The sequence below is a fragment of the Lampetra fluviatilis genome, chromosome 7 (genome assembly GCF_964198595.1).
Source record: "Lampetra fluviatilis chromosome 7, kcLamFluv1.1, whole genome shotgun sequence".
NCBI classification, from domain to species: Eukaryota; Metazoa; Chordata; class Hyperoartia; order Petromyzontiformes; family Petromyzontidae; genus Lampetra; species Lampetra fluviatilis.
The window spans coordinates 13,496,170-13,523,108 of NC_136281.1; the positions used below are offsets into that span (position 1 = coordinate 13,496,170).

General features: G+C 47.7%; 3 protein-coding genes across 3 annotated transcripts in view; 1 reads left to right on the forward strand and 2 right to left on the reverse strand.

Moving 5' to 3' along the window:
• Positions 1-3,029: 3,029 nt before the first annotated feature.
• On the forward strand, positions 3,030-6,713 carry MRPS18A (mitochondrial ribosomal protein S18A). Its single transcript, XM_078858581.1, has 6 exons — positions 3,030-3,241; positions 4,446-4,477; positions 4,825-4,929; positions 5,273-5,396; positions 5,786-5,855; positions 6,450-6,713. The coding sequence occupies exons 1-6, from the start codon at positions 3,067-3,069 to the stop codon at positions 6,592-6,594; spliced, it is 651 nt and encodes a 216-aa protein (XP_078714707.1). The 5' UTR covers positions 3,030-3,066; the 3' UTR covers positions 6,595-6,713.
• Positions 6,714-7,141: 428 nt separating this feature from the next.
• Positions 7,142-11,845, reverse strand: SDE2 (spliceosome associated SDE2). The gene is made up of 7 exons (XM_078858580.1): positions 11,714-11,845; positions 10,738-10,855; positions 10,195-10,306; positions 9,070-9,239; positions 8,857-8,959; positions 8,182-8,731; positions 7,142-7,758 (listed from the first exon to the last, which is right to left on the reverse strand). The coding sequence occupies exons 1-7, from the start codon at positions 11,816-11,818 to the stop codon at positions 7,498-7,500; spliced, it is 1,419 nt and encodes a 472-aa protein (XP_078714706.1). The 5' UTR covers positions 11,819-11,845; the 3' UTR covers positions 7,142-7,497.
• A 1,766-nt stretch (positions 11,846-13,611) lies between these two features.
• LOC144933604 (cullin-9-like) overlaps positions 13,612-26,939 on the reverse strand; it is a 34,543-nt gene continuing 21,215 nt past the window's right edge. Inside the window, exons 21-39 of the mRNA XM_078858582.1 lie at positions 26,666-26,848; positions 25,539-25,696; positions 24,829-25,030; positions 23,939-24,128; positions 22,911-23,059; positions 21,547-21,676; positions 21,082-21,281; positions 20,349-20,580; positions 19,735-20,132; positions 19,203-19,346; positions 18,837-19,004; positions 18,346-18,509; positions 18,109-18,202; positions 17,526-17,600; positions 17,109-17,219; positions 16,635-16,752; positions 15,987-16,120; positions 15,086-15,156; positions 13,612-14,714 (exon numbers count right to left, since the gene is read on the reverse strand). Of these exons, the coding sequence (XP_078714708.1) occupies positions 14,471-14,714; positions 15,086-15,156; positions 15,987-16,120; positions 16,635-16,752; positions 17,109-17,219; positions 17,526-17,600; positions 18,109-18,202; positions 18,346-18,509; positions 18,837-19,004; positions 19,203-19,346; positions 19,735-20,132; positions 20,349-20,580; positions 21,082-21,281; positions 21,547-21,676; positions 22,911-23,059; positions 23,939-24,128; positions 24,829-25,030; positions 25,539-25,696; positions 26,666-26,848 (3,165 nt within the window). The 3' untranslated portion in view covers positions 13,612-14,470. The remainder of the gene's footprint in view (positions 14,715-15,085; positions 15,157-15,986; positions 16,121-16,634; positions 16,753-17,108; positions 17,220-17,525; positions 17,601-18,108; positions 18,203-18,345; positions 18,510-18,836; positions 19,005-19,202; positions 19,347-19,734; positions 20,133-20,348; positions 20,581-21,081; positions 21,282-21,546; positions 21,677-22,910; positions 23,060-23,938; positions 24,129-24,828; positions 25,031-25,538; positions 25,697-26,665; positions 26,849-26,939) is intronic.

A 26,939-nucleotide genomic window follows, 5' to 3' on the forward strand; every position in this document is an offset into this window, starting at 1 on the left:
CGGTCCGGATGTGTTGTGACCCACAATTAATTTACCTTTTCAATAATTTTTATGTTTTACATAAATCTTGCTTTAAAAATATTACATTTTCGAGAATTAAATGGGGGGGGGGGGGGTCACAAGACATCTGGACCAGCTGCCAGGACAGTAATATAATTGACCGAATTAGTTAATTTGCTTCCTTTCCGTTTCAGTCTCTCCATATAACATTTATTGTACTTTCTTACACAGCTCAGCAGCCACGTGACCTGGGAGTGCGTTTTTGCATTCCAGATGTGATGTGTACTCTTACGTGTCATATTTGGCCGATTATGACATTTTGCATGGCCATTGACAAAGGAAATTTAACAAAACGCTGCATAGTGTGCACTGGTATAGAGAATCGTTCTTGGAATTACACTGGCACCGTCAGACGTGTATTATTTATATTTTAGCGATTTGCTTACCCTTACTCTATCTTGCTCTTATATAGTTTTTTACTTTGTTGGTGTATCTTGCTGACCGTGAAAAAGGGCGTCATAGCTCATCGGATTCCTCCAGTCGAAGTAAAGATGCTTATTCTATATATGCGAGAAAGTAAAAATGAAACATAAAAATGTATATTTTGCAAATGTATTTATTTAATTGTTTAATTTGTATTATTTCCCTTCTACGTGACTTTACCGAAAGAACCAAGAAGATTCTTTTTTCTATCTACGTGGCTTTACCAAAAGACCCAAATAATATTAGTTCCTGCAATCACGAACGCTTTAAGTCACCATTTAAACTACAAAAAGTTTAGTTTTTAGTTTATACACAAGCTCAAACTAAGTGGACTTGCGCAGGACGCGTCGCTTCGCAGAGACGATGGCTGAGAGCAAACACCCGAAGTTTGCAGCCAAATAAATAAATGATGGAACAAAATTGTCGGTTTTCGCGTTCCCACGTGGAGATGGAGCGATGCAATCGGCTGGCCCGGTGGCTCCCAAGATGGATTGTTGCAATCGTGATCTGTGTTTTCATTTAGTGCGCTGATCTTAAAGGTGCATTGAAAGATGTTGATACTCCGACTGATGCTCCTGCTGCTGTTGTGGAGTGACTCATGCAGCCAGCTATGGCTGCAGAGTTTGGTAGTACATGTTGTTTACGTCGTTTATTGGGAAAATTCGGTCACAGTTCCTATGACCTGTACTGTTTCATTGCTTTTATGGCTTTATTTTGGTGATTTTCGAAAAGTTTTTTGGTTTGGCCATGTTTGTTTGTTGTAGTACAGAGTTAGACTGATGGCCTTAATCTAAGTTGTCTTGTGGTTGTTTGACTTGCATCCCGCTGGGATATTTGCACAGGGTTGGTGTACGGTGATTTTTCTGCAATATTTTGCTGTCTTTTCTTGGATTTTCTGTTTGCACTTTAAGATGTTTTCTTGTTCACGTGTTTTTGTTTGTTGCGGTTGCACCCGATTCAAGGGCCGAATGGCTCACAGGGCTATACCTAATAAATGAACCCTTGAACTTTGTGTGAAGAGTTGGCGACGGCGTGGAGGAACACCATCGACCAGCAGTGGATCGACCACGGCCGAGCACTTGAAGAGAGGCAGGGTTCTCAGTGAAGAGATTCGTCGAAATGAAACGCACGTGGGAATCGTGGATCGCCATTCGTTTGCAAAGTTACACAACCTGGTCTTTAAGGAAGTAAATATGTCACGTTAGAACGCAAAGAACGCCGAAATTACAGTTACCGAATACAAATACACACAGAAAGCGGTGGATGTTGGCACAGTGTTGTTTATTGTCATTATTTACGAAACGAAACGTTGACCTTGCTGGCACGGCGTGCGAAGTTGCGTAATCATCACAGCCATCTTGCACAGGGGAACTCCGGACAACACTGTATCAGTTTAACACGCAGGGTGCTATTGCGAACACATATCTGTAATAAAGTTAGATCGCCTACATATAAATCCGCCGCCACCACCCTGACACGGCAATTCGTAGCCTCCACGATGAACACTGTACAAGCTCGCACGGCGACCAACTCACATCCCCCCCCATCCAACATGGCGCTCTCCCTAACCAAGATGGCCGCAGATACGTCACATGTTAATAGTCGGTCGAGATGTCCGATATTTTCACACAAAAGAACAAACGGAAGCCTTTACCAGAGGGCGTCGAATGGCTTTCACGACGATATCCGCACCCAAGTATAGCGTTGCTAATTTCACCTTGCCATACTAAAGCACGCGCGCACACACAAGCACTTCCCCGACCAAGATGTCCGTCTTCTTTGGGTCTTTCGGTAGGCACGTAGATAGAAAAATAAAATTATAAAAATAAAGTGATACTTTTATTTTTTTTTATTCACTTAATTTTCATTATTTCATTGTAATTTTTTCTATCGAAATGACTTTACCGAAAGACCCAAAGAATATTAATTCCTGCAATCGCGAAAGCTTTAAGTCAAGATTTAAGATGTCCGCAATTTTTGTTATCGCCGCGCGGTGATGACATTTGGAGGAGACTCTGCCGTGGGCTACCCCACCCCCCCCTTTCACCTCGCCCACCCCGTTCACCACGCCCCCGTCCCACCCCCCCTACCCCGCCCACCCGCTTTACCCCGCCCACCCACTCTACCCCGCTCACCACCCCACCCCTCTACCCCCTTCGCCCCTCCTACCCCGCCCACCCACTCTACCCCGCTCACCACCCCACCCCTCTACCCCCTTCGCCCCTCCTACCCCGCCCACCCACTCTACCCCGCTCACCACCCCACCCCCTACCCCCCCCACCCCTCTACCCCTCTACCCCCTCCGCCCCCACCCCTCTAACCCCTCCGCCCCTCCCACTCTACCCCGCTCACTACCCTGCCCCCTACCCCCCCACCCCTCTACCCCGCCCACCCACTCGACCCCGCTCACCACCCCACCCCGCTCACCACTCCACCCCCTCCGCCCCCACCCCTCTACCCCCTCCGCCCCCACCCCTCTACCCCCTCCGCCCCTCCCACTCTACCCCGCTCACCACCCTGCCCCCTACCCCCCCACCCCTCTACCCCGCCCACCCACTCGACCCCGCCCACCTTTCCACCGTAATGGCGGCGCGCGTGTTCGGCGTGGCCGCTTCGCGCCTGCTGCTGCTGCTGCCGCCTCTGCCTCTGCGAGGAGGCGCCCGGGTCCCCGCGCTCCTCCCGCAGGCGGCTTCCCGCCTCGCCAACGCGCCCAGCTCGCTCGCGGCGGGCGCCGTGCAAACGCGGGGGCTGCGACAAGGTGCGCAGATGCCGAGCGTCGTGCGAGAGGCCGCCACTATATCCGCTGCACGGTAGACCAAAGCAAGACTTTCTCAGTCGGCCTAGGTCCGTGATCAACACTTTGCATTGTACCGGAGTTAAAGTTCAACGTACTACTACCGGTACAAATCAATTCCGACCATCAGGAGGATATCGATGCGAATTAACCGATTGTCCGGGTCGAACCCGTACCCGTAACCACCCAAGGGAAAGGCTGTGGGAGCAGATCATTGAAGGTCAGGTGCCACTGCTTACTGGATCTGACAGAAGGGAAGACGTGATGGGGAAGTGTGCTGGCATGAACAGCATTGCTCGTGATGACCTCTGTAACTGAAATGTGTGTGCCTCCATAGCCACCGTCTCTGAAAGGGGAGCATAGGAGGTGGTGGGTGGGCACTGCAATTCATTACGGGGTAAAATGCACGGCTACCCCCAGGCTACGCATATAATTTTCAGTCACCCCTCCTGATGAAGTACTGTAGACAAATTTAATTGTTTCTCCATGTAAGACTCACCTGTGCATGCCTCAACTGACACAGGCATTAAGTGGTGACCTTGGAGAATGAATACACGTGCTTTATTTTACATTTCAACCCCGGAAATGTAATGCATGCCGCAATTCCTGCGTACCTAGATAAAATAGTACATTTGAAAAATGTTTTTTTATTATTACATGATGCTCCTAGAACAATATTGCGTTCTACTTTTTAAAAAAATGGCATTCCCTCCCAGTCGGTTTTAAACGGAAAATTCGATTTCATTTCTGGGGCAGCGATTGTAAACATGCCTAATTTTAAACTGTATAGGTGATATAGCAAGTTCTATTTTAAAATGTTTTGTTTCATATTTCAATCATGTATACCGATGTTTGGCCTTTTATCACTTTTTATATTGCTTTAAATACCAAGGTCTGCTTTGAAAAAATGCTAATCTCAACAGGCTCTCACTTGCGTTTAAATAGAGTTTACCCATCTGCCTAATTTTCCGTCTCTTACAGTATTCGTGATCTCGTGATAACCAGATCCTAAACGTGACATTCTCGAGCAGACACCCATTTGACCAGCCTGAAATATTTTGAGTGCCAGAGCCCGGGTGGGCAGCCTGAGGTTTTATAACTGCAGCAAATTGAGCAAACACATATCGCAGTGAAGCGTATTGCTTAATTGTTTTGTATTGCTTTGCAGTTACTGAACACAAGGACGGAAACACAACAACGGTAAACGTTTGAATCACTTGCATCGACGAACAAATGTTGGCTCATGCAACACACACACCCAGCGTTTCACACGTTCGGAGTTAATGTGGGAGGTCAAATTGCTGACTACTGGGTCCACAGTTTATTGGTGAAAGCAGTTTGTCATGCCCAATAAAATCTCCATCGCATTGCTGTGAATTATGGATGACAATTTTCGTGGGATGACATACAGTACCAAATAGCACAACTGGAATTTTGAGAAAAAAACGAATAATTGTATGCAGCAATCTATGCTAAAAGGCAAGTTATGATGCAATGGTTGTTGAGGCATTTCAGCTATCATACGGTATTTTACTTTCTCCCCCCAGTTGGAAGGGAAAATTGTGGAACAGCAAGCAGGCAATGAGCCGCCCAATCCTGCAGGCAGCTGCCCCATCTGCCGTTGGAACGTCAAGCACAAGTATGATTACACGGTAAGCATGGGCCACAGGTACACGCGTTTGTGAAACCAAGTCGCCAGGAATGATAAAATAGTATGCTTACCATTACACCACGCCAGCATCCCATATGGATAATACACATGTGACTCATTGTTAGAAGATGCACATACTATATATGGTATAGATCTTGTCGAAAACACAACTTGAGCTTGCCTCATGTACCGAAAAGTGAAAAATGTAGTCTGGACTAATGAACAACATATAACCGAGAGATTTTAAAAAATCACTCCCAAAAGCATTTACATAAAAAAATAAGAATTGAAAGAGCACCATTGGGTGCGTGTTAATGGGCACGCGTGTCCTTCATGGCATACAGGATGTGCTGCTCCTGAGTCAGTTCTTGCGTTCCGATGGAGGAATGCTGCCACGCCGCGTCACTGGCCTGTGCCTGGAGGAGCACCGCAAGGTGGCTGTCTGCGTTAAAATGGCGCACAGGGCCGGTGAGAATTGCGTACACCAGATGCACATTGGGCGCACACACAATGGGCCCTTGGACTTATGCAACGAACATGCACACAGCCCTGCTCCCGATATAGGGTGTTTCAAAAAAATGTTAACACTTCTGAGAATTTGCAACAATACCACAAGGGATGTGCCTCCGGGCTCTGGAGACCACATGGAGAAGATTCCAGGCATGTGTTAACAATGATGGCGAACAAGTAGAGACTGACTTTTTGAAGCTATGAACATATTTGTAATCATGTTCGTTCTTTTTCCATTAAAAACGAGTCCCATATAAGTGCCAACATTTTTTTTTAAGCACCCTATATATGCATGCGTAATCTGTCTGTTATATAAGCCCAACTGTGCATCTTGTGTTTCAACACAGGTCTCCTGCCAGATCACAGGCCAAGGCTTCCACCGGACCATGTTCCCAAGCCAAAATTGATCCTCAATACGTAAGTGCAGGCTACGTTTTTGTTTTGTTCAGCAGTACACATACCTGTCAACCCATACGGTTTGCCCATATTCTTGTACAGGGAAATTTAGTTTTCAGGTCCATCCGAATAGATTTTACCCTTTCTGGCAATTAAACAGGTGTTAAGATATTCAAACACCAAACAGAAACCTTTTGCAAGGAATCATGTCTGCATTAACCACATACTTGTGGTGAAGATGCAAACAAAAACATGCTCTGGTAATATATGCATTGTCTACACCAGAGACATCCTTCTTTAGGGCTGAGTCTCAACCAGTGTAAGACCAGAGTGTTCTTATACTTTGACACTGGAAAGAAAAAGGTTCCATGTTGTAGCCGTTTCAATACGGGCATATTTTTTTGTCTATTTATGTTTCTCCCTTGTGATGGGACTTTGTAGGATGAACGCTGAGATGTAATAGGGCACGGGGTGACCAATAAGGTCTGAATTGGTCTGGAATAAGGTGGGCACTGATAAGGGGTTGGTTGACAGGTATGAGTACATTACCTATGAAATGTCATGCTGTCGATTTTAGCACGCAACTCACACCTTGTTTTTTTTGTCACTTGGCAGCTACCTGACTCGCTGGGCAGTGGGCACAGCCAAGCCCATATGGAAAAGGGGGCACAAGGGATTCAAAAAGACCATGCCTGTGGGCGACCCCATTCTCAAGGACAACGTGCGTTATACGAAGGGCCCATTGTACATGGAACACTAGCAATTGCTATACCATATGCACTGCGTGTTGAAATTAGTGGGGGGCATCTTGATCAGAAAAAAACATTGTATAGACTGACATGTTAAATTATATTAACTGACATGGCGTGAAGTTTCACATTTAAATGTAATAAAAAAAACACATTTGTAATTTGTGTGCAGTTTTTATTTTTAAGAGCCGGTGTATTGCTTATCCCTCAGGCATTCTGAATTTCTTCTGTACATTAAACATTTTATATTCATGGTGATTGACACTTGAACACCAATTAAACTAAGCTTGTTTATCCTTAAAACAGATCCGACAGATTAACCGCGTTTGCAAAAGAAAATTCTTTAGACACGTGCTGGTTTCATCACTGCTCCTCACTTGAGTTAATAAAGGTCACTGTCCCAGTGCCCATGTAATGGTAAACTTAGGCAAGCCCCATTCTATGTAGGCAAATATCTTTAAACACTTGAATTTTTTAAATCCAGGTTTTTTTTATCCAGGGCACCTATTCCCCAATTAGCCTGGATAATCGTGAGATGACTGAAAACAAGACAAACAATTGAAAGACCGGATATTTAATAGTATGAAATATTCAAGTACAATTTTGACTCACTTTACAGAAAAAATGTAATCTTATTACAATCCTGAATAATATCTATACACTCGAGGGATGTTTTGGAAAAAATAACCCACGATATAAAATTGTTCAGAAAAGAGGCTTTGAGTAGGCCGATTAAGTGGATGAAAACATTAATGGAGTTCATTGTGTGGTCATCTGTGGGGAGATGACAAAAATATCAAATGTAGCTTAAGTGTTCCCATTAGCTTACACACATTCCCTTAAACTGTGAATAATTTGTTTTTATCGAGTACATCCCTCCATTACATAAACAATATCCAAAACAAGACTACTCATCACTTCCCTTTGCCTTTGTTGGCCTGTCCCCCTTGGCCTGACTTTCCCGATTTGCCTGGCTTGGCTGGTTTGGCCAGAAGAGCTTGGTCGATTTGTGCAGGGTCCACACCACGCACAGAGTAGAGCCGTGCTGCCCTCTCGTGCAGCGTGCCACCACACTTCATGCCACGTGCCATGAGGACTGCCTTGAGACACTCCAACCCCAGTGCCTCCAGCTCTTCCACAGAGCTCAATGCCATCAAATCCACCTCCGCTGTGACCTGTCAGATGGAAAACCCATGGAGTGGTTAATATTATGCCCGTGTCACCTTGCTGCAAATGCGCTGTTGGAACTCTTTCGGAGCCCAGCACACAAATTGTAGCTTTGAAGACCTTGAGCTGCAAAACCGAGGTGTGGACAGATGCACAGCACTGCAGTAGTCAACAAACTATATATATCCTCACAAATTAACTGTCGGTTCACTCAAAATTAAAAAAAACCCAGGTCGATTAGCTTCCTGGCCTTTAGGATCAATGTGTTCCAGCAAAATGTATTTAAAGGTAACTGGGCAGGTGTAAACTGATGTCAGCAGAACATGGTGTATCAATGTTCATTAATGACAATGCTATTCCTTTGCCTTGATACAAGTAGTACATGCATAAGTATTTAATTTAAAGTTAGATAATAAAAAAATTGCACTCACCTCTGCGACTGCTATGTTTGGTGGGGGAGTAGATTCGGTAGCAGCCACACTCTCTGCCGGTGCTGGACTCGGTGGCAGGGTGCTTCCAGAGGTGGTTGCACTGTCGACTGAGGTCTCTGGTTCTGGATTCTCGATGTTTACAGCCTTGCCCAGCTGAGGACTGACATCTCCTACCTCCCCTCCCTTTTTCTCCTCACTACTGACCCCACTGGTGCTCTCACTCTTGCCGCCTTTGTCACTCTCTCCCATCTCTATCGAGCTTGGAGTTGCAGCTTCCTGCTTCTCCCCTTCTGTCGAGGGGCTGGCTTCGCTACCAGAGGCGTCTTGGACGGATGTCCTGGCAGCTGTTGCGACGTCGCATGGTGCTGCTCTTCTGCCGATCTGACCCTCGTCCCCGCTGCTGCTGCTGGTGGTAGTGGTGGCGGAGCGGCGCGCCTCTACAGAGCTGCTGCTCCTGCTCGCTGATGGCGGAGGGCTCGAGGAGACACTTGACCGACTGTCGCTGTCGGAGCCTGAGCTGCTGGTGTTTCCCAGTCCTTCCACTCCCAGCCTGGCCATCACCACGCACAGTGCAGATTATTAGGCGTGTACACAAATAACCCCAAGCGTGGCACAACTACAGGCCTTCAACCAGCAGTGGATTGATCAAGGCGGATGATGTAATGCATTGCGAACCAGAGGCACTTCTTCTTGCCAGAGCTCTTGGTGGCCTCAGATGAGGGCCTCTTTTTGCGGACCTCGCCAGGCCTCACTGCGCTGCTGCCTGCCATCTGCATGCCTGCACAACCAATACATAAGACACTCAGCACCCATCATTGTCTACTCTTGAGAATGTTTCAGTGACAGTTGGTGGCATGATTCTGTGTAGCGCGTCTGCAGTGCGGCCACCTTTGATCACGGAGTCATCCAGACGCTCGGCCATGTCGTGCAGCTGCTGCTCGTACACAGGGTCACTGTAGTGGTACTTGGGTTGGCTCAGGCGACGCTCCAGCCGCTGGCGGCGTCGTTCAGCACGCTCCGCTTCGCGGTCTGTCTGCTGCTTTAGCCACTCCGCCATGCTGCCCAACGGCGAGGGGAGGATGCCCACGTTGAACACGGACAGAGAGAGCCTCCGTTTAGACTTATGAACCATTGAGGAAATTGTTTTAAAAAATCTGATTACGGCCAACATGGGGGCAAGGAAGGTGGTGTGTTCAACACCTTGCATGCCTGCTCACTGTCATCCCTTGCTCATGTAGACAACACACTAGGGCGAGGCTCATGCCACTAAGATTCAAATTGTTACTTGTGAGCTGAAGTGCTTGCTCAGGAATTGAACCCATGATACCAGAATAGCAGTGCTAGGACACCATCTCATACATGTAATGTCACACGATGTTTTGCCATGGATCTAAGCTCAGTTACAAACTCACTCTTGGCAGCATTTATACACATCTGTCAAGTTTTTTCCACTTAATGCCAATCGTGTTATTTTTAGCAAAATATTTTACTATTTCACCTACTAGTATTATTCGTAGTTAAGCAAAGCAGCGCATTTATAAGATGACCACAGCCTACTTTTGAAAACTAAACTTAAATATAATGCAACATATCTTACATAAAATGAATACACAATCCACTGATAAGAGACAAAAGTCTGAAGTTAAGGGCACTTATAGCAATAAGGAAGAGTTTTTCAACTGGTGGTCCACGGGCCAAATCTCTTGCAATGGCCCACCGAGTTATGGCCCACACAGAACTTAAGAGGTGCACATTGGTGAGATGAAAATATATATAATAGGAGAAAGCAATCGACAAAGTATAAAGATTAGCAAGAGGTAAGCAAAATATCAGATCAGAAACCTGGAGACTTAAGTGCATTTTAGTGGTCACGTGTACAGATGCTATGACTTTGTGATGTCACGTGTGCACACGTGAGATGATATTTGACCGTGCCAGTACACACATTTTATTTACGTGGCCCATCCAAAAGTGCAGTCAGAGGCCTGCTATGAGGTACAGTATATGCCTTACGCCTTCTCGCTGTTGACGTCACGTAAACGGCGGCCGCTCAGGTCCCGGCAGGCCTCGCGGTTTGTCGTCTTCTCGATCTGAGCTCCCAGCGCACGCAGCATCGAGCCAAACCCTGCGAAGCGGAGACACAGCAACAGCGTTGAGCGGTCAGAAATGTCAATTGTTCTTCGTGACTTTTAAACAATGTGGTAATGGTGTTGTTGGGGTTTATTAGTTGAACTTGGGGAAACATACAGTTAAGTTTTTCAGACGTCACGAGATCTTCAACATCCACTGTGCAGCTGACAGCATGAATGTTTATGGACAGGCACTGGACTCGAACTAACCTCTGCAACAAGCAACAATAACGTCTACGTCCATGGGCCCATTTTGCGTGTTGAATGTTCGTGCAAATCTTGCAGCAAACGCGCCCATGTTTTCTTCACCAACAATGGCTCGCATAAACCCAGGTCATGATTTTCATTAGATCTCTCAAGATGTGAATCTGGCATCACGTCTCTCTCTCTGCTGCTGATGCAGTGGCTGCACACCGCTCGCACTCACCTCCCTTGCCGCCGAGCAGCTTGGCGTGCAGCCGGTAGCAGCATCCTGGCACCACGACGTCCTCGTCCCTCGCCAGCCTCCCATTGCACAGAACAAATACATCATCGCTGGGCAAACCCTTCAACGCACAAAAAAGACAGACACAATCGGTGTTGCTTTAACAGACTGTTGAGGTAACTTCTGTGTGTAACCATCATTCCGAAATACCAATTAAGGCCGAGAGGGCGCACCATGCGGTAGTGTGGCCAGAGCTACGACATATAGATGTTAAAATGAATGACTATACTGTACTCATTTAAGGCTAAACCGACATTGGGGAGGCCTAGTCGGTTCTGATACCACCGGCCACCAATAGTAACCGTGGCCAGGAATCTTAACTCGGTTTGCCGGGTTCATAAGGCAGTGCCCTAACCACGACGCTACCGTTCCACACCTCACAACCACCACACGAGGTCGATAAACATCCGGGTAGGTATCATTTTTGTTTAATTTCGGCGACTCAGCTCCGTGCACCTCCGGAGTCGACGAGACTCGGCCCCGTTGGGAAGTAACAACACTGCTCGTCCAATGGGCACACATTAATCCGCCATCGTAACGTGGAATTTCCACCACGAGCTCAGCGCAGCAAACGATTTGTGATCAACGCGGAGTGTCGTCCCAGCTTTGGCTCCCGCCGCTGCGTGGCACCTTCCCTACATTTTACTTGGCCCGAAACGACCCAGAGCTTCTTCTCCACCGGTGGAGGACCTAACATGTTGAGTCTGCCTGACCAAACACTGCACTCTCACTTACAACAACAACAATAGTAACAGCAATGCTACTAATCATAACGCATGAGCAGCAGTAACCGCAGCCGTTTCTCCCTCAACTCAAAGCCAGGCCTGGGGCCTAACTCGAAGCCTGCGGCCTACATCTGGTCATACATACAATGAAACAAACGATTAATTACAACGTAACTACAATGTGTCGGACTCACCTGGAAACCCGCGGCTTCCTCCCTAAGCGCCCCGACAGTGGAGCCTTGCGAGAGAGACAGCGGGCGGCTTCTGCCATCGCATCCGTAAACCAGCAGTGACTCCATTGCCGTCTTCCGTCTTCACCAAAGCAAAGGAAATGACGTCACGACGCGCGTCTGACGTCACGACGCGCGGCCGACGTCACGACGTGACGACAGACTGCGTCACCGCGTCGCAATGACGACAAATGGCGGGTCCCGGGGTGGGTTCGCTGCCGATTCGCCGCTTGTTGCGCGGGTTTGCGGTTCGACTCCGACAGGCCGCCCCGGTTAATACTGCGGGTGTAATAACCGTAAAATACGACGTGCCAAGAAAAAAAGTGATTTTATTTGGAATATACATAGCAATCATCGCCCCCCTCTCTCCCTAAAATAGGGTACGACTCTCAGGCGTTTCTGGGTACACAATCATATAAATGTGTTTCATTGTGAAACACAGATCGCGGAACGTCATTCTAAACGAGTAGGCCATTATGCGTTGACGTAACATGGTGCAAATTTGAAAAAAAGTACTCTATTGGGTATTAGAGCGGCCGTCGCAAGCTCTTATGAGACTACTGTAGACTGTGAAACAGAGCCACCTTTATGATACCCTTGTGCTATAAGATTCGTGCGAATGTGTAATGACAGGGTGACACCTGTCGGCCGGGAGTGGTAATTACGGTCATAGCTGCATTATTATAAGGGGGGGGGGGGCGTATCTGGGGTAAAGGTGAAAGGCAGAGTCAGTCGAGAAGCTCCGGAAACGAGCTCGAAGGTTCTGGAAAGGAGGCATGGTCAGAGGTGGAGCTTGGCCACGCCGGGACAGATATAAGGGGGACCGAACCAGAGGTTCGGGGCTGTTACGGGTCCTGGCTGCGTCACTGCTCGTCGTCATCTGTCTCCGACCACGTGGCTGATGTTCTGAAAACTCTTTCCGGAGCCGTCGCTGCGCTGGTCAAACAGCTTGCGAAGCTGGAGATGGGGCTACATGTTAGGATCGCCTATGTGTAGCTGCGTTACACAATGTATCGCCCAGTGTGCTCTTGATAAATCAGAAGCCTTCTCCTCGCCGTGTCTCAGAAGTCGCTCACTACATATGTACCAAGTCATAGTTTGAGAAATTATTAAGTTTAGTTTTAAGCGTAGATGTGCAGGAATAACTTGCCAACACTAACGATAATGGAATGAATTTTCTATCACATCACTAAGCGTTGGTATGCGTGGCTATGGATGCAAAAACAAGGTAATACGGATACCATCATTATCCACTTAAGAGAATTCCATTTAAGTGTTATAAATTTTTATTTTTAGAATCTGATCGTATATGGTCCGTGGAGAAATCCAGCTTCTTCACTTAGTTAACCGATTGCCCTAACAATTTCCATATCATCTGCCGTCTTCATAAAGAATCTAAATCTGTGCGATAGGCAAATGGGTATTTCTTCAAATCAGTTATCCCTTTTGTCCCACATTATAATGGAGGCAGATACCATTCCATGACGACACTAAATTCATTTTACGTATAAACATTTACACAACAGATCCATAATATGGTTGAGCACGAGTTCACATTTCTAGATGTCAAGTTACCCTATTTGGTCTGGGACCTTTCCCTGATTTCAAAGCCCATAGGCTAACATACTAAAACATATTTCTGTGGAGGCAAAGAATGTTTATTACCTGTAATGCTACACAACTACAATTTTTTTTGTTACAGATTCTACGTGTTTAGCATTAACACCTGACATCACCTGCAAATTACTCATCTGGGATTACATTCAGCAACAAACTACCGTACTGCAGGCTGTAAACATAGCACCTTCATGACAGCCTTGCGCCATAATGATGCAAGTGAAAACAATTCGCAGTCAAAAATATTTGATAAGTGCAAAACATCACATCTTTATTTTTGTGCTATGACTGCACACAAATGAAATAATCACATCAACTTTTAATTCTTTATTTTTTGATCAAAAGGAAAATCTTCTGTATACCAACTTTGTTTTTTTTATATATATTTTTTGGAAACACAATTAGTGTCACATGGTATGTCTGAACAGTAATAATGTATTTGCCATATCAAATACACGCCATTGTAATTCGTAAGCATTTCAAATGTATTTAAAATCACTAATGGAGGAAGCTGAAGCAGCAGCTAAGAACTGAAACATTAAATAGCTTGAAAAAAGCAACAGATTAAGGTGTCATTGTATCATTATTCGCAAAAAGTGTAACTATGGGAAGTGTTACAAAATCCTTAACCATTGCTCATAATGGAAAACCAACTTGAAAGTGTAAGAATGACATTAGCTAAAGTTGTTAGGTTTTTGTGCTCAGTAAACGAGGCGCAAAATAATCTTTCAACGTTGGAAAACTGTCCAAGAAAACACCAAATATCTTGTCATCCTGATGGTCATTATGACAATTATTCTCAAAGCTCAGAGTAACCATGATGGTAAATACATAGTGCCACTTTTACAAAAAAACCAATGTGGCTGCACGGATGGGTCACAGCCAAAGAGAATGCAAACATTGGTGATCATGTACAATATCTGATCAAAAATGTTCTACAACAGAAAACCGGTGTGTACAATTCTTGCTTGCTTGCCGTAACTGCACACTTTGATCCCGTTGAAGACCCCGGCGAGATCACAAATACTGGTGCACGATTGGACGCACGACAAAACACGGCGCGCACGATTTGGCGCCGCGCGTGAGAGAGCCGGGGGGCGGCTTTCAGCCTTGCGTACAGCCGTACTCGTCGTCGTCATCTCCGGAGCAGGGGTCGCTGTCCATGTTGCCGCTGCCTGCCGAGCCGTCCGTCTCTCCGTCCGAGTCCAGCTCCTCGTCCATGTCGTCTTGGCGGTTGTTCTCCTTCCCGTTGTGGAATCGCGAAAACAGCGACGCGCCACCGGCCTCCCAGGGGTAATCCTCTCCGTCCTCGTCCATGTTCTCATCGGAGCTCCTTCGTGGCAACGGGCTGCGAAAGCAAAATGGCAGCGTAAGGAGCTCTCACCTTAGGGGTCTAGCCATAAAAAATTGTAGTGTGAAAATGTATCGGTGTAGTCACGTAGAAGGGAAATAATAAAATAAAACATAATAAAATAATTCTCACGACGTTTCGGCCAGACGCTGTCTTTCCGACAGACCTGTTCTTCACCTGAGGACGGCTGCTTGCGTTGTGGTCGAAACGTCGTGAGAATTATTTTATTATTTCCTCTTCTACGTGACTTTACCGAAAGAACCAAGAAGATGAATCCCTGCAGTCACGAAAGCTTTAAATCGAAATGTATCGGTGTTTTTGTATGGGGGGGTGTGTGTGTGTTTAATTAAACAGTAAAAAGTGTGTACTCTTTGGTTGATAGCTTCACTCCTTCTGTGTCCTGTAGGGTGGCAGACTGCGCCATTCCCACCTGGAAGTCCTGCGATGGGACACATGAGGTTTTACCCAGTGTGCACTCACAAAATGGTCGAGATCACAAGGTCCTGAAATTGCTGGATGCATCACCTCATTTGACACACTACTCTAATGTGTATAGACATACCCACACGCATGCATACGCTCTTCAACAAACAGGTACAAGCAGGCTCTGGGCAAAAGTGGCTCATTAAGATTATTTTTGCCAAGTCCAAAAAAGTATCCTCCTTGCAAACATGAGAAAAATGTATACGTCCATGTGGTTTTATTCAAGGCAATTTGTATGCAGTGAATAAGTAAACAAAAAAGCTGCACAGTGAATCCCATTGAATTAGTGAGAATCATGAAAATTCCAGAAATCAATCGGTACATCACAGCACCCCGTTGCCTGCAAGCTGTTAAGAGATTTAAAAAAGTATGTTTTGGAAAATGGTAACTTACAAAACATTGGTGAATGAAAACAAAAGCATTTTTTTTTTAAGTTTACATTTCTCCCTCTTTATTTTTTATCTTTGTCTCCAATGTTATACAGATTATGCTGTAGATTTAATTTAATCAGATTAAGTATCTATGATCTCAAGCAGAGCAGCGCAGCCCTTCATGTTACAGAACGGCGGATATCACAAAATTGCTTCCGAGATCCCCGAATGTGACCTCTGTTCCACACAGCAAAGGGCAGCAGTTTTCCACCAGCCACTGAAAATAATGTTATATCATCCGGCGATGTTCAATTCAGTGCTGGAAAACCCAGTGGGGACAAAAGGGCAACACACTGCAAAAGAGTCCACTACAACAACAGGGCCATTATTAGTGCAGGAGCAGCCATGTGGATACCTGCGTCGAGCCACCAAGCAGCGTTCCCAGGCGCTCGTGGATCATTCCGATGAGCTGCAAGCCGTGCTGCATGTGCTGGGAGCGGAGCGCACGCACGGCCGACGCCAGGTCCGAGCCTTGCAGCACTGTCTCCTCTGTTTGCGTACGCACAGACACACACACATGCGCATGGATGAGGTCACATGTGTGCGTAGGTGAGCACATCGGTGCTTTGTGTTGTCTGTGATCAATGACCAAATCGTCTGGAATACACCCAATTCCGTAAAACTTTGGAAGCTAACCTGATAGTCCTTGGATGGGTGACCACCATGCATAGCAAGTTGTCGTAGGATCCTGTGGGGCAGCACTACGTGGTATCAGCAGAATGTGGTACCTCTGCACTCTGCTTACACCCCAATTATATTCTAAACGTGCTTGCGGCATCATGCCACGAGACAAATACATTTCCACGAATACATTTCCTGTCTGAGAAAATTATCTTCTCTGAGAAAATGACGGCCCTGGAAGGTGATGTCATAGAATAACTTCTGAAATTAACTTAATGGGCCATTATTAATTATCATCATCGCTTTCGGTTTCTGCAAAACTTCTCCTATTCATCGTCAAATAAGTGGAGAGGGGGGAGGGGCAAGGGGCCGAGGGTTGTACCGAGCAGGGCTTGCAGCGCCCCAGCGTGCGTCTCGAGGTTGTCCGTCTGCTGCTCCAGAAAGCCCAGCTTCGTCGTGTCCTGGCTGTAATACTTGTACACGCTGCTGTACGCCAGAGTCTGAACGCCGACACAAGGAACTGTTATTCAGTCGGCACGGAACGATTTGCCGATTAAAATATATTTTTATGCTTGGGCGGTAGAGGCATCGAATAGTGCGTGTTAAGATTGGAATATCTAGCACGAGAGAAAATATAAAATCTAGCCTTACACGCAACGTAAATGGTTAACTTATGTTTCACAATAAAAATCACCCAGGTTGTTAAACACCTAAAATGTATAAACCAATTAAGTCAATTGTTTTTAGACAAAAACAGAGCATGCCGGCCAACACCAAAGGGCCATTCCCGACAAACACCGGGAATGGCCCTTTGGTGCTGTTGACCAACGCCCACGGACGTCAGCGGCTTACTGACCTTTTGCGCCTTAGCCAGGGCCTCGCAGGCATCCAACACAAACATGACCGTACGCCCAGGAATCGTCTGGTCCAGTGACTCCACCCGGCTCTTCATCTTCAGTGCAAAATCCTGTGAGAGGCAACACACCATGTGGTTCGAAAGGGGTATAACATTCTAGCAAGTGGTTATACTACATGTGCTAATCAGCATCATCATCGAGAACATCGTCATCCACGCCATCATCGTCATCATTGTGATTGTCGTCAATCATCACCATCATCATGGTTATACCCGAAAAGAATGTTGAGTTAATGAAGCAATGCATTGTCATTTACATCCGGTGCCGTGTTTACGACAGCTCGCACAGCGGATGCCACGAACTGCTGTGTGTCTGTGCTTCACTCGGGAGCTGTGCAACGGTCCAGCAGCACTTACTTTGGCCTGGTGGTAGAATATGCACATCTCGTTGTACTCCTGGAACTGCTTTTCCCTCTTGGCTGCCTTGCTCACCTGCAAAAAAGTACAAGGTGTGAAGATATCTCACCTGGATGTAATTGAAATAATCTAATGATTTCATCCTTTTAGTATATTTTATTTTTCAATACTCATTTTATGACCTATTATGTAAATGTTTTTTTCACTGTAATTGATCCCATTTTTTATATTTTAAAATAGATAAAAATAGTGCAAACAGTGAAATCAAATAATTCTCAATTACACATTAACATGACATAACATATACATAACTATGCATACATACATATGGCTAAGATTGTGCTTCAGAAAAGAGCAAACAGGTCACATTTCAAAATTATTTAATAGTTTTACTTGCCACAATACTAATTCTGAAATCCATCTCTTTTGGTCACAATTAATTGCAATAGCAGTGAAACAAACATCAGGCTTGGACTTGATTATATCAGCTTTTAAGGCACCCCCGATTAGCAGAGTTGGCGACGAACGGTGCAAAATCATTTCAACATACATGCATACATAACGACTCTAATAAACCCCTCACCGTGGTGGAGCAGTTGTAGTACTCGGTGTGTGTCGGGGCCCACGCCTTGAGGCACCGCCAACAGAAGCTGTGGTTACACTTGGCACAGGTCATGCTGAAAAAAAAGGCAAAGCGGGCAATCTCATTCCACGGCTCAAAACGAGGCCATGGTGTTCCGATTCGTTTAAAATTCTGGTGGGCTCGCCACGCGCCACATGGCCGCCGTTTGCGATCGATTTTGAACGCAGCTCCACTCACTGCAGGCAGCCCTCGTTTTTCTCTATCTGCGCATGGCAGCTGGGGCAGGGCTTGGAGATGAGCTTGGCCAGGTGTTTGCTGAGCGCGTCCGAGCTCATGCCCTCGTAGTAGCCACCCTCGTCCACCCACCACGCGATCTGGGTGCAGCTCGCGGGGCAGTGAGCCTGAACGGGGGGGTAGCGTCATACACGTAACAAAAAAAGTTGTGGGGGTAGAACAGTGGTGCGGTGGTTGGCGCGCGATGCTCCGAACCCAGTTAACGAGTTAGATTCCCGACCACGGGTTACATCAACAGTATGATATCAGAACCAGCCCATGTCCTCTCACATCACCAGTCCTTCGCTGACCAGCGTGGTAAAGTATTATCAAACAATCAACTTAACCAACATAGTATGGGGGAGGTATTCATCCAGCAGTGGACAAATATCAGTAAAATATGAAAGGAACATTCTGCACGTCTATGTTGGTTCGTCGCTCGAGAGAAAGGTCACCTCCAGGAAGCTGCAAGAGAAGCAGGTGCTCCAGTGGCACTTGGCGCAGGTGGCGGCGTGCCCGCCCGTGCCGTCCTTGCAGAGCACGCGGTCGCAGCCCTGCGGGTTGGCGCACCACGCCAGGTTCGAGCAGCTCTCCACGTAGCCCCGCAGCAGCGCCCGCTTGTACTGCCAGACGCAAGCAGACACGCTCGGTCGCCATACGCGCCGGACATATGGACAAGCGCATGCCGTGACCGTTGGGGCTTTGCCTCTCAGTAGCGGCAGATACTCTATGTGGTGGTAGACTGAGAGAGGTGGATGGTCATTATAGAGATGATGATGATGATCGAAGGTCAACCAGTGGGGATGATCCAGCATCCTTACCAACTCCAGACGGTCACTGTCGTCCTCCATCATTGTCCTGATGAAGGCGCCCGTGGGCTGTGCGGGGCAGTCCATGATGGGGCAGGTGCATTTGGCGAGCATGTTCTGATCGATGCTGGTCCTCAGATAGGCTCTCCAGCATGACTACAGGGTGGCACAACCGGTCATCATCATTAGCCACGATCTGTTTCATGGTCTTGCAATACAACAATCCACCTTGTACCACCTAGTACCTGCACACAAGATAACTTTACTGCTACATCTCCACTGGGGATATGATCACTGGTGGTGTGTTCGCTCCTTTGGCTGCCACTCCATCGTTAGTCTTGACCACCGGTTATCATCCCTCCGAGCAACGCGTCCTGTCCAAGCCCACTTAATGTTCTTGACAATCTGCAGGTCTCTAAATTGTAATCCGTGTGTACTGTAATCCACGTCTTCCTCTCAGTGCGAACACAGCAACCGGTCAAGTAGCTCAAATTCAAAGTGTACATTAAGGGACTGCTACTACTGTGCCCACACCTCCTCTCACCTTGCAGCAGCGGTGCGTGCAGTACAACGGTGCCAGCAGCTCCACCTCCCCGGTCACGCCCAGGCAAATGGGGCACGTGGGCTGCTGGTCGGCGGCGGCGCCGTCGGTGGGGTCGCGCGCCGGCGGGCCCTCGATACCGGCCTCGGAGAGCAGCTTGTCGCGCGAGTCCAGGTACCGCTGCACCGCCTCGTCCACGTTCCAGCCACAGTGCACGAGCAGGTGCTCGGCCACGCCCGCCTCCATGCCCAGCACATCCACCAGCTGGCGCGTCGCATCCTCCATGAGCGGCCAAACCTCGGTCGGCGTGAGCGTGCGTGTGCGCACGGGGCTCGCCGACGAAGCCAGTGATGACAACGGCCGCCCGCATTCCCTCTCGTCCGCCGCTGACGCGCCGCTTTCTAAACAGGACATTTTTTAAATTTTGAAGGCGTTGGTATCGAGTGCTTTTACATTTTTGTTACTGTTACACCGAGATTGTGGAAATTAAATGTTGTTATTCACAAATCTTCCTGTTGGACAGCACCCGGGGACACACAGCCCTAGGAAGGCAATTACAAGACAAGAGCCGCTAATTTTACTGGCTTGCACGATTCCCTCATCCCGTGAGAAACCACCTGCGTCCTTGCTGGGCTCCAGAGAAAGCCAGTTGCAGAAAGCGCGCCGGTTGGTGGGGTTGGCAGAGTCGGTGTCGGAGGTGTGCCGCAGGATGTGGGGCAAGTCGTCGCGGAAGGACACGTAGCCCTGGCGCAGGAGACGCTCCACGCACCAGCTCACGTCCGCCACGCCGCACACGAAGCGTGGCACGGGCCGCCCGCCCAGACGCCCCTTCTGGCAAGCGTTCACCACCTTGGAAGAGCAGCGCAGCCGCACACGCAAGCGGTGGTCAAGTTAACGGCGGTGGATGGACACTCGGACGCGAGCACTTGCCAGCAGAAGATGCCGACCATCATCGTCATCGGCTATGAGTGATCCACTGCTGGATGACGGCCTCACCAAGCCATCATCATGCCTTATCGTGATTTTATATCTACTTTTCTAAGAGCATCTTTAATTGTGTACAACTGTTTCGCTCCACGTGCCCTGAGCTTCTACAGGAGCTTATACAGTACTTGCCATGCTCTCGGATTCACGATACATACCAGAAGGATGCAATCCAAACGTATACCCGGTGTCAATAAAGATATACAAAATCTAGGGGGGGGGGGGGGGAGTTCATTTTAAGATGGGAAGAATAAGTTAAGAATTAATGATGCAGTTATTTTTTTTATTTTAGATTTTTTTCCTCAAAAATATTTGGCGCAAAGCCGTCGCGCGTTCCCCCGTGCGCTCCGAAAGCGGCGCGCTCACTCTGAACACGAGGTTGTCGAAGTGGAGCTGCTTCTCCCGCTTGAGTAGGTGCACGACAGCGCACGAGATGACGTTCCTGCGCTTCTCGAGGGCGCGCGTAACCAGCTGCTCGCTGCTCGAGTAGCAGGGCGAGGGCAGCAGGCTCAGCCGTTCCCGCTGCGGCAGAGCCTGCAGCGCCTCCTCACGCAGCTTCAGGGAACCTGTCATCGGGGAAACACGCGCCGCGAACAGCCTGTGACACTGGAGTCGGTGCGCGCGGGGGGGTCAACTTCGTAAGTATTAAGAGCATCCCGGTACCGGTCGATCCACCATCAAGCCTACGTCATCTCTCAGTGTTGCGGTACGACAATCGATCCAGGCACTTGAACCGATTTCATCACTTCACGGCACTTATTCGAACAAAAAAAGTGAATTGCTCTGGTTGTTAGGGCCATAACGGCAAGCGTCTGAGTGTAACTTGAGTACCCTTCAGGGTGTCGCCATCCAGCGATCCGAGCAATTGTAGAAAGGGGGCATCGGCCAAAGCCTGGAGGCACTGCTTGAGCAGGTACGATGTCACGTGGGTGTCCTTCTGTATCTTCTCAATGGACACCTCCTGCTCATGCGACAGATGAAGCGTAACAGTCAGTGTTCATGGAAAAAGCCACAAACATTCTTCCGTGTAGGTTGTAACGATTGGTCTGTGTAGCTCTCCGATGGTGTTTAACGGGTTGCGCCATGTTGTTTGGCACGATGACCGACGTTCCAGTTCCAAAAGCAGCTCCCCAGCATGTAAGCGGAAACATCGGCATCATGTCGAGAAACACGCGCTGCAGCCCCAAAACATCGGACACCTAACATTCTTCTCTAAAACCCCATTTTAAAAGAGAATCCATCATCGGTTTTACGATTTGTGTCGATTGTTCAAGTGTCACACGAGTTTCCAGTTTCTCCAGTGACACCGTGTGATAGCACATTTGCAAAATGAGAGTGATTTTTGGCGTTGCCTGTTTGGCCAAAATAATCTGCCTCCAAATTGGTGATCAGAGTTCCAAAAACGTTGAATACGACCAGAATTTCTACATCCTAGTTGCTGGTGTGATTTTTAGGGTCTGCATCTGAATATAAGTGACACTGACACCCATGGCCAAACGTTTTTGGTCACTCAACAGGAGGAATGTAGGTGCATGATTCAACTCGCCGATTAAAAGTGGTCATGCTCACGAGACGTACATTGAATAGTGCATGCATGATCAATCATCTCTCATTTATGTCATTACTCACAAATATATTGCTAACGTTTAGGCTAATTGAGTTGACAAAAACATGTACAGAAGAGACCAAAAAAAATAGAAACGTGAGACGGTAAAATACGTGTATGATGAAGGCCTCACCCCCACCACCCCTCCCTGCGGGCCACGAGGGTTAATTGACCATACCTCACCACGTTACTCAGTTTGGGTTGGTTAAGATGGGAAGGGGGGGGGCATGGGAAAGTACAGAGCAATGATGAGTTTGCTGCACTGTCTTCTACTACCCACAGTGCCTACGACATGTTTTTTTGTTCAAAGCCCTAATCGGGCATAAACCTGCCGAGCTTGCAAGGTCCGATATGATCATGAGCGAGACAGTGAAAACAAGACAAAACAAATATATGATTTCACCAAACTGTGACCCCTGAATTGCAAAAGTGTATGGAATCACTGACGGGGGGTGGGTGGGGTTGGGGTGGGCAGTGAATTGTCATCCGCTTAATTTCTATATCGTAGGCGTTTACAACTCGGGATTAGCGCACCGGAGCCCGACACAATTTTAGCCGAACGTGGTCGTTCTTTAAAACGGGAACTCACGTTGCCATCGTTGAACTGCATCAGGATGTACATCTGGAGCGTGGTAACCTGCAGCAGCGTCCCGCTAGGTGTCTGGAGCTCTGCGTGGCCCAGCCAAGTCCACTGCAACCGCTTGGGCTGCTGCTGGAATGCAGCCAGCGTCTTCTGGCCTGCTCGGGGTGAGTGAGGTGCGAGTTTGGCACCCGCTTTCAAATGTCATGCATTGCATACGGCGCATGATCGAGGATCGCTACATTTCATTGGCACTCCATAGAGATTCGGTTATATTTGCTCAAGTAATTCTTCGTCACCGCCAAGACAAAAATTAGTCTGGTTTTCAAAGGTTACGTGATACAAAGTCCACACATCAAGCGTTGATATTCAAGTTAGTGTTAAGCAAACTGCAAGGAGATGTTTCACAACTTAAACATGGTGTCACGTCAAGGTTGTTTTACAATGACTTCATATTACTCAAATAAAAATTTCAAAAGCAAACATTGAAAAACACCATCAACTTATGTACCATGCATTCACAAGAAATCGCTACAAGTACCCCCTCCAACAGTCTAAGTTAATGACCAATTGACCAAAAAGTTAATTAAGGCCTTAAATGGGGGTATCTTTGATCCTTTTTCCACTGGCACAATTGAGCCAAGCAACTGTGGGACTCTCACAATACAGGCGATTTTTTTTTCACGAGCTATTTGCTATGCCGAGCTGGAACCAAAGAGTGATTAGCTGACCTTGCAAGTCATCTGACACTGCTTCGGGGGCCAGGCAGGGCCACCGGAGGGGCTAATGACGCGTCGCTCGCATGTGATGTTAGTCAGTACGCTGTGGGTATACAGCGTCACCCATGTCACCGATATGTATCCTGGACCAGTTTCATTGCATGTGATGTCAGCGGGACGACTCGGGTTCTGCAGTGGAGAAACTATCCGGCACCTGCTGACCTGCGCTGGGCTGGCCCAGGGCATGGCCCCGACGTGGCACGGTTGAACAGTGGGAGAAGTTTGCCCATGTGTGTGTGGTGACTGAACGGAGCTCACTGTCAGTGAAGAACTGTTCATAGTGGTGGAGGAAGTACTGCAGGGCATGTGGGAGGGTCACGGCCGGGTTGCTGAGGCTGCAGCTCGGCTGGATTATGCTCGCCCAGCACGCAGGAGACAGCACCATCGCCCGCAGCCCTGCGCAGTCGCCTGGGTCCACCTCGCCCTCCCGCTCATCCTCTTCCATTTCCTGACATTTTTAATGAAAATACAGCCCTTTGTCAATTCAATTCTGGAGGAAGACCTCAACACACCATATTGAGATGACACCCGACTAGGATGAGCTTTAATGCCGACTCAAAACACCCAAACGATAGCACTACCCGATCAATCGATTAATCCACAGTTGCCACACATTTGAAATATCAAGCAGATAGCACTGCATCCTAATTCTTGTTTTATTATTTTTTATAAAAAAATATTTCCCAAATGTTATCATAAACGTGTTGTCATAGTAATGTGATGAAATTAAAGTATAAATGTAGATTTCTGGCAGAGCAGTGCGACCCTCCCTGTGAAGCACATGGCAGCGGATATCATAGAGCTACCCTCTGAAATCATTTCAAGTGACCTCTGGTCCACAGAATAGGTGGCAGCACTTTCCCACCATCTCTGCTACTGAGTAATGTTCATCGCATGACCATCAAAAGGAGATTTGTTTTATTCTCAAAGCAGGAATTTAGCCAAATTAAGTCCAGAAGCAAAGTTGCTGTTATGGGTTTTTTTTGTGCAGTCACTGGTGACCAGGCTCAAGAACATTAACTACCTACACCAGTGGCTGCCTAGTGTTGAACCCAGGTCTCAATGCCGCCAGCTGAGCTGTCTGACCTCTGAGCCACCCGGCCCACCTCATTATTGAATTCACGGTCACCGAGGGCGCGAGAGGGCACCTCGTCGGAGAGCGCGGCCATGCGGCGGTCGAACTGCTCCAGCTGGTGCTGTTGGAAGTCGGTCATGGCGCTGGTGGACTCGGCGACGTCCTGGAGCAGGCGCTGGGGGAACTTGGCCGGGAAGCAGAGAGCCAGCTCCATCACGGCCTCCACCTCCGCGTAGTGGGGGCCCAGCGTCAGCAGGCGTTCCGCAAGGTAGAACCTGAGAGCACAAGCGAGGAGAGTCGAGGCAGCTCAAGGGGGACGCGGCGGTTGAGCAAGAGACATTTAGCTCGCGCTGAGCTCTGCGTTTATTTAAGTTATCGATTGCTAGACCGATGATATTATTGGTTAAAAAAGACTCGACTAATCGGATAACAAAAAAATTGTTGGCGAACAAAGTCTCACCTTTGTTAACACGTCTATGGTTTGCAAGGAGGTGATTGGTGGGGCTCAATGCTGCGTCGGGCTGGGTATGGCTTCTCGGGGGTTTCCTGCAAGATGTCTGGGCGCCTGCCAACTGTAAAGTGGGCTGTTGTTTTCTACACATTTGCCATTCCTCAATTCATACATGCTCGAAAGAGTAATGTCATGGACGGACCTAAATGAAAGGCCACGACCGCCGTCATATTTGAGAAAAGACGTGGCACATGGAGAGAGAACTATTCTTCAAGGAAAATTCTTTGCAGAGAATTAGTGTGGAAGGGACTACCGTTGGTGTTCAGCCTCGCCTGTAAAAGTGCTCGAAGGTGTTGGCCATCTCCAGTCCAGATAGAAAAACGATGGGCTCGAGTGTGGTCTTGAGCTGGCTGAAGGGATCGCCACCAGTGCCCTCGGAGCCTATGGCACGGATCAGTCGGTCTGTGTACTGCGCAAATATCTCGCAGACCTACAACACACAAGCCACGCACACATTCCCACAGAAAAATGTACAACGTGCTAGGCATGTAAAGATTCATCGATAGAAATCCATTACTGCAGCAGGTTTGCGCGGTTGTGCCGTGTAGCACCGCATGTTGTCTGGCATGGTGTCCAACGTTTCGTTACACGCGCTGAGAGATTCTTCAGATACTGAAATTAGCGTACGGAAGAAGCTCCTCTGCTGCATGCGATAAAACCTGAAAACAAATCTGAAAATGGATACAAAAAAATATATTTGTAAGCTCACAATGTGTTCAACGTGTCATTGTGCCAAAACAAATTGCCTAAAAATTATATGCGATTCTTAATTTACAGATAATTGAAGAAATGAAAAAGAAAATGAGAAACTAAAAGGTAAAAAAACAGATAAAATGTACCGAATCACAGGCTGGGAGAGGAGGGAGCTATTACTTGCGTTTTATATACATTATTTCATTGCCACTGTCTATTGAGGGTGGCAAGGAAGTGTTGTAGATGTATTAAGGGGGAAGCAGGCGCAATGGTTGCTGAACCTGTGTAGGATGTTGTAGATGTATTAAGGGGGAAGCAGGCGTAATGGTTGCTGAATCTGTGTAGGATGGAAAAGGGCAGCTTAAGACAGGCTGCTTGCAGCAAATTAAGGGTTTAAGCCAAACATCACAATACATCAAATTGTATCAGTAATACATATTTTTATTGGAGTTCGCATGACCGCTTCCAGCGATGAGAGACGGCTACATTCTCCACAATGTAATAAAAAAAGACTGGAGCAGAACAGTGACCTTAAATCAAGACAAATCATTGAATGGCAAAGGGGGCGAGTGGTTAAACCACACACTCCACCAATCAACCAATCAGTACAGAATTCAGCAACCTGCAGCACTCAGCCACAGCTCCCACCACGACGGTGTGGGGGTCGCACGTCGTGGCCACGGAGTGGTCGAGCCGTGAAGGTCACCTTGAGGGCGCGGTTGTGCGACAGCTGCAGCAGCGCCGACCTGAAGCCCTCCCGCAGTGCCACGGCGAATGCCACGTGGTTGCCGAACAGCTCGCGCGATGCCGCGCTCAGCTGGGTGAACTGCACGCCGTACTTCTCCGCAAACTCGGCACTGTTCCAGTGGGTGCTCAGAAATGTGGAAACCTGGGGGGGGGGGGGGGTGTTTTTTTGTTATTGTTAATCATTTGGCTCAAAACACAAAGTGGTCAGCAGCAAACAGCACGACCGAATGTAA

What these genes read in the sequence shown, in the direction of transcription:
- MRPS18A (XM_078858581.1), top strand. Translation starts at nt 3,067, where the DNA reads ATGGCGGCGCGCGTGTTCGGCGTGGCCGCTTCGCGCCTGCTGCTGCTG. An exon ending in AACGCGGGGGCTGCGACAAG is followed by an intron (nt 3,242 to 4,445) that starts GTGCGCAGATGC and finishes ATTGCTTTGCAG; the next exon opens with TTACTGAACACAAGGACGGA. An exon ending in AGCACAAGTATGATTACACG is followed by an intron (nt 4,930 to 5,272) that starts GTAAGCATGGGC and finishes CATGGCATACAG; the next exon opens with GATGTGCTGCTCCTGAGTCA.
- SDE2 (XM_078858580.1), bottom strand. Translation starts at nt 11,818, where the DNA reads ATGGAGTCACTGCTGGTTTACGGATGCGATGGCAGAAGCCGCCCGCTG. An exon ending in GCTGCTCGGCGGCAAGGGAG is followed by an intron (nt 10,307 to 10,737) that starts GTGAGTGCGAGC and finishes TCCGCTTCGCAG; the next exon opens with GGTTTGGCTCGATGCTGCGT. An exon ending in GGATGACTCCGTGATCAAAG is followed by an intron (nt 8,960 to 9,069) that starts GTGGCCGCACTG and finishes TTGGTTGTGCAG; the next exon opens with GCATGCAGATGGCAGGCAGC.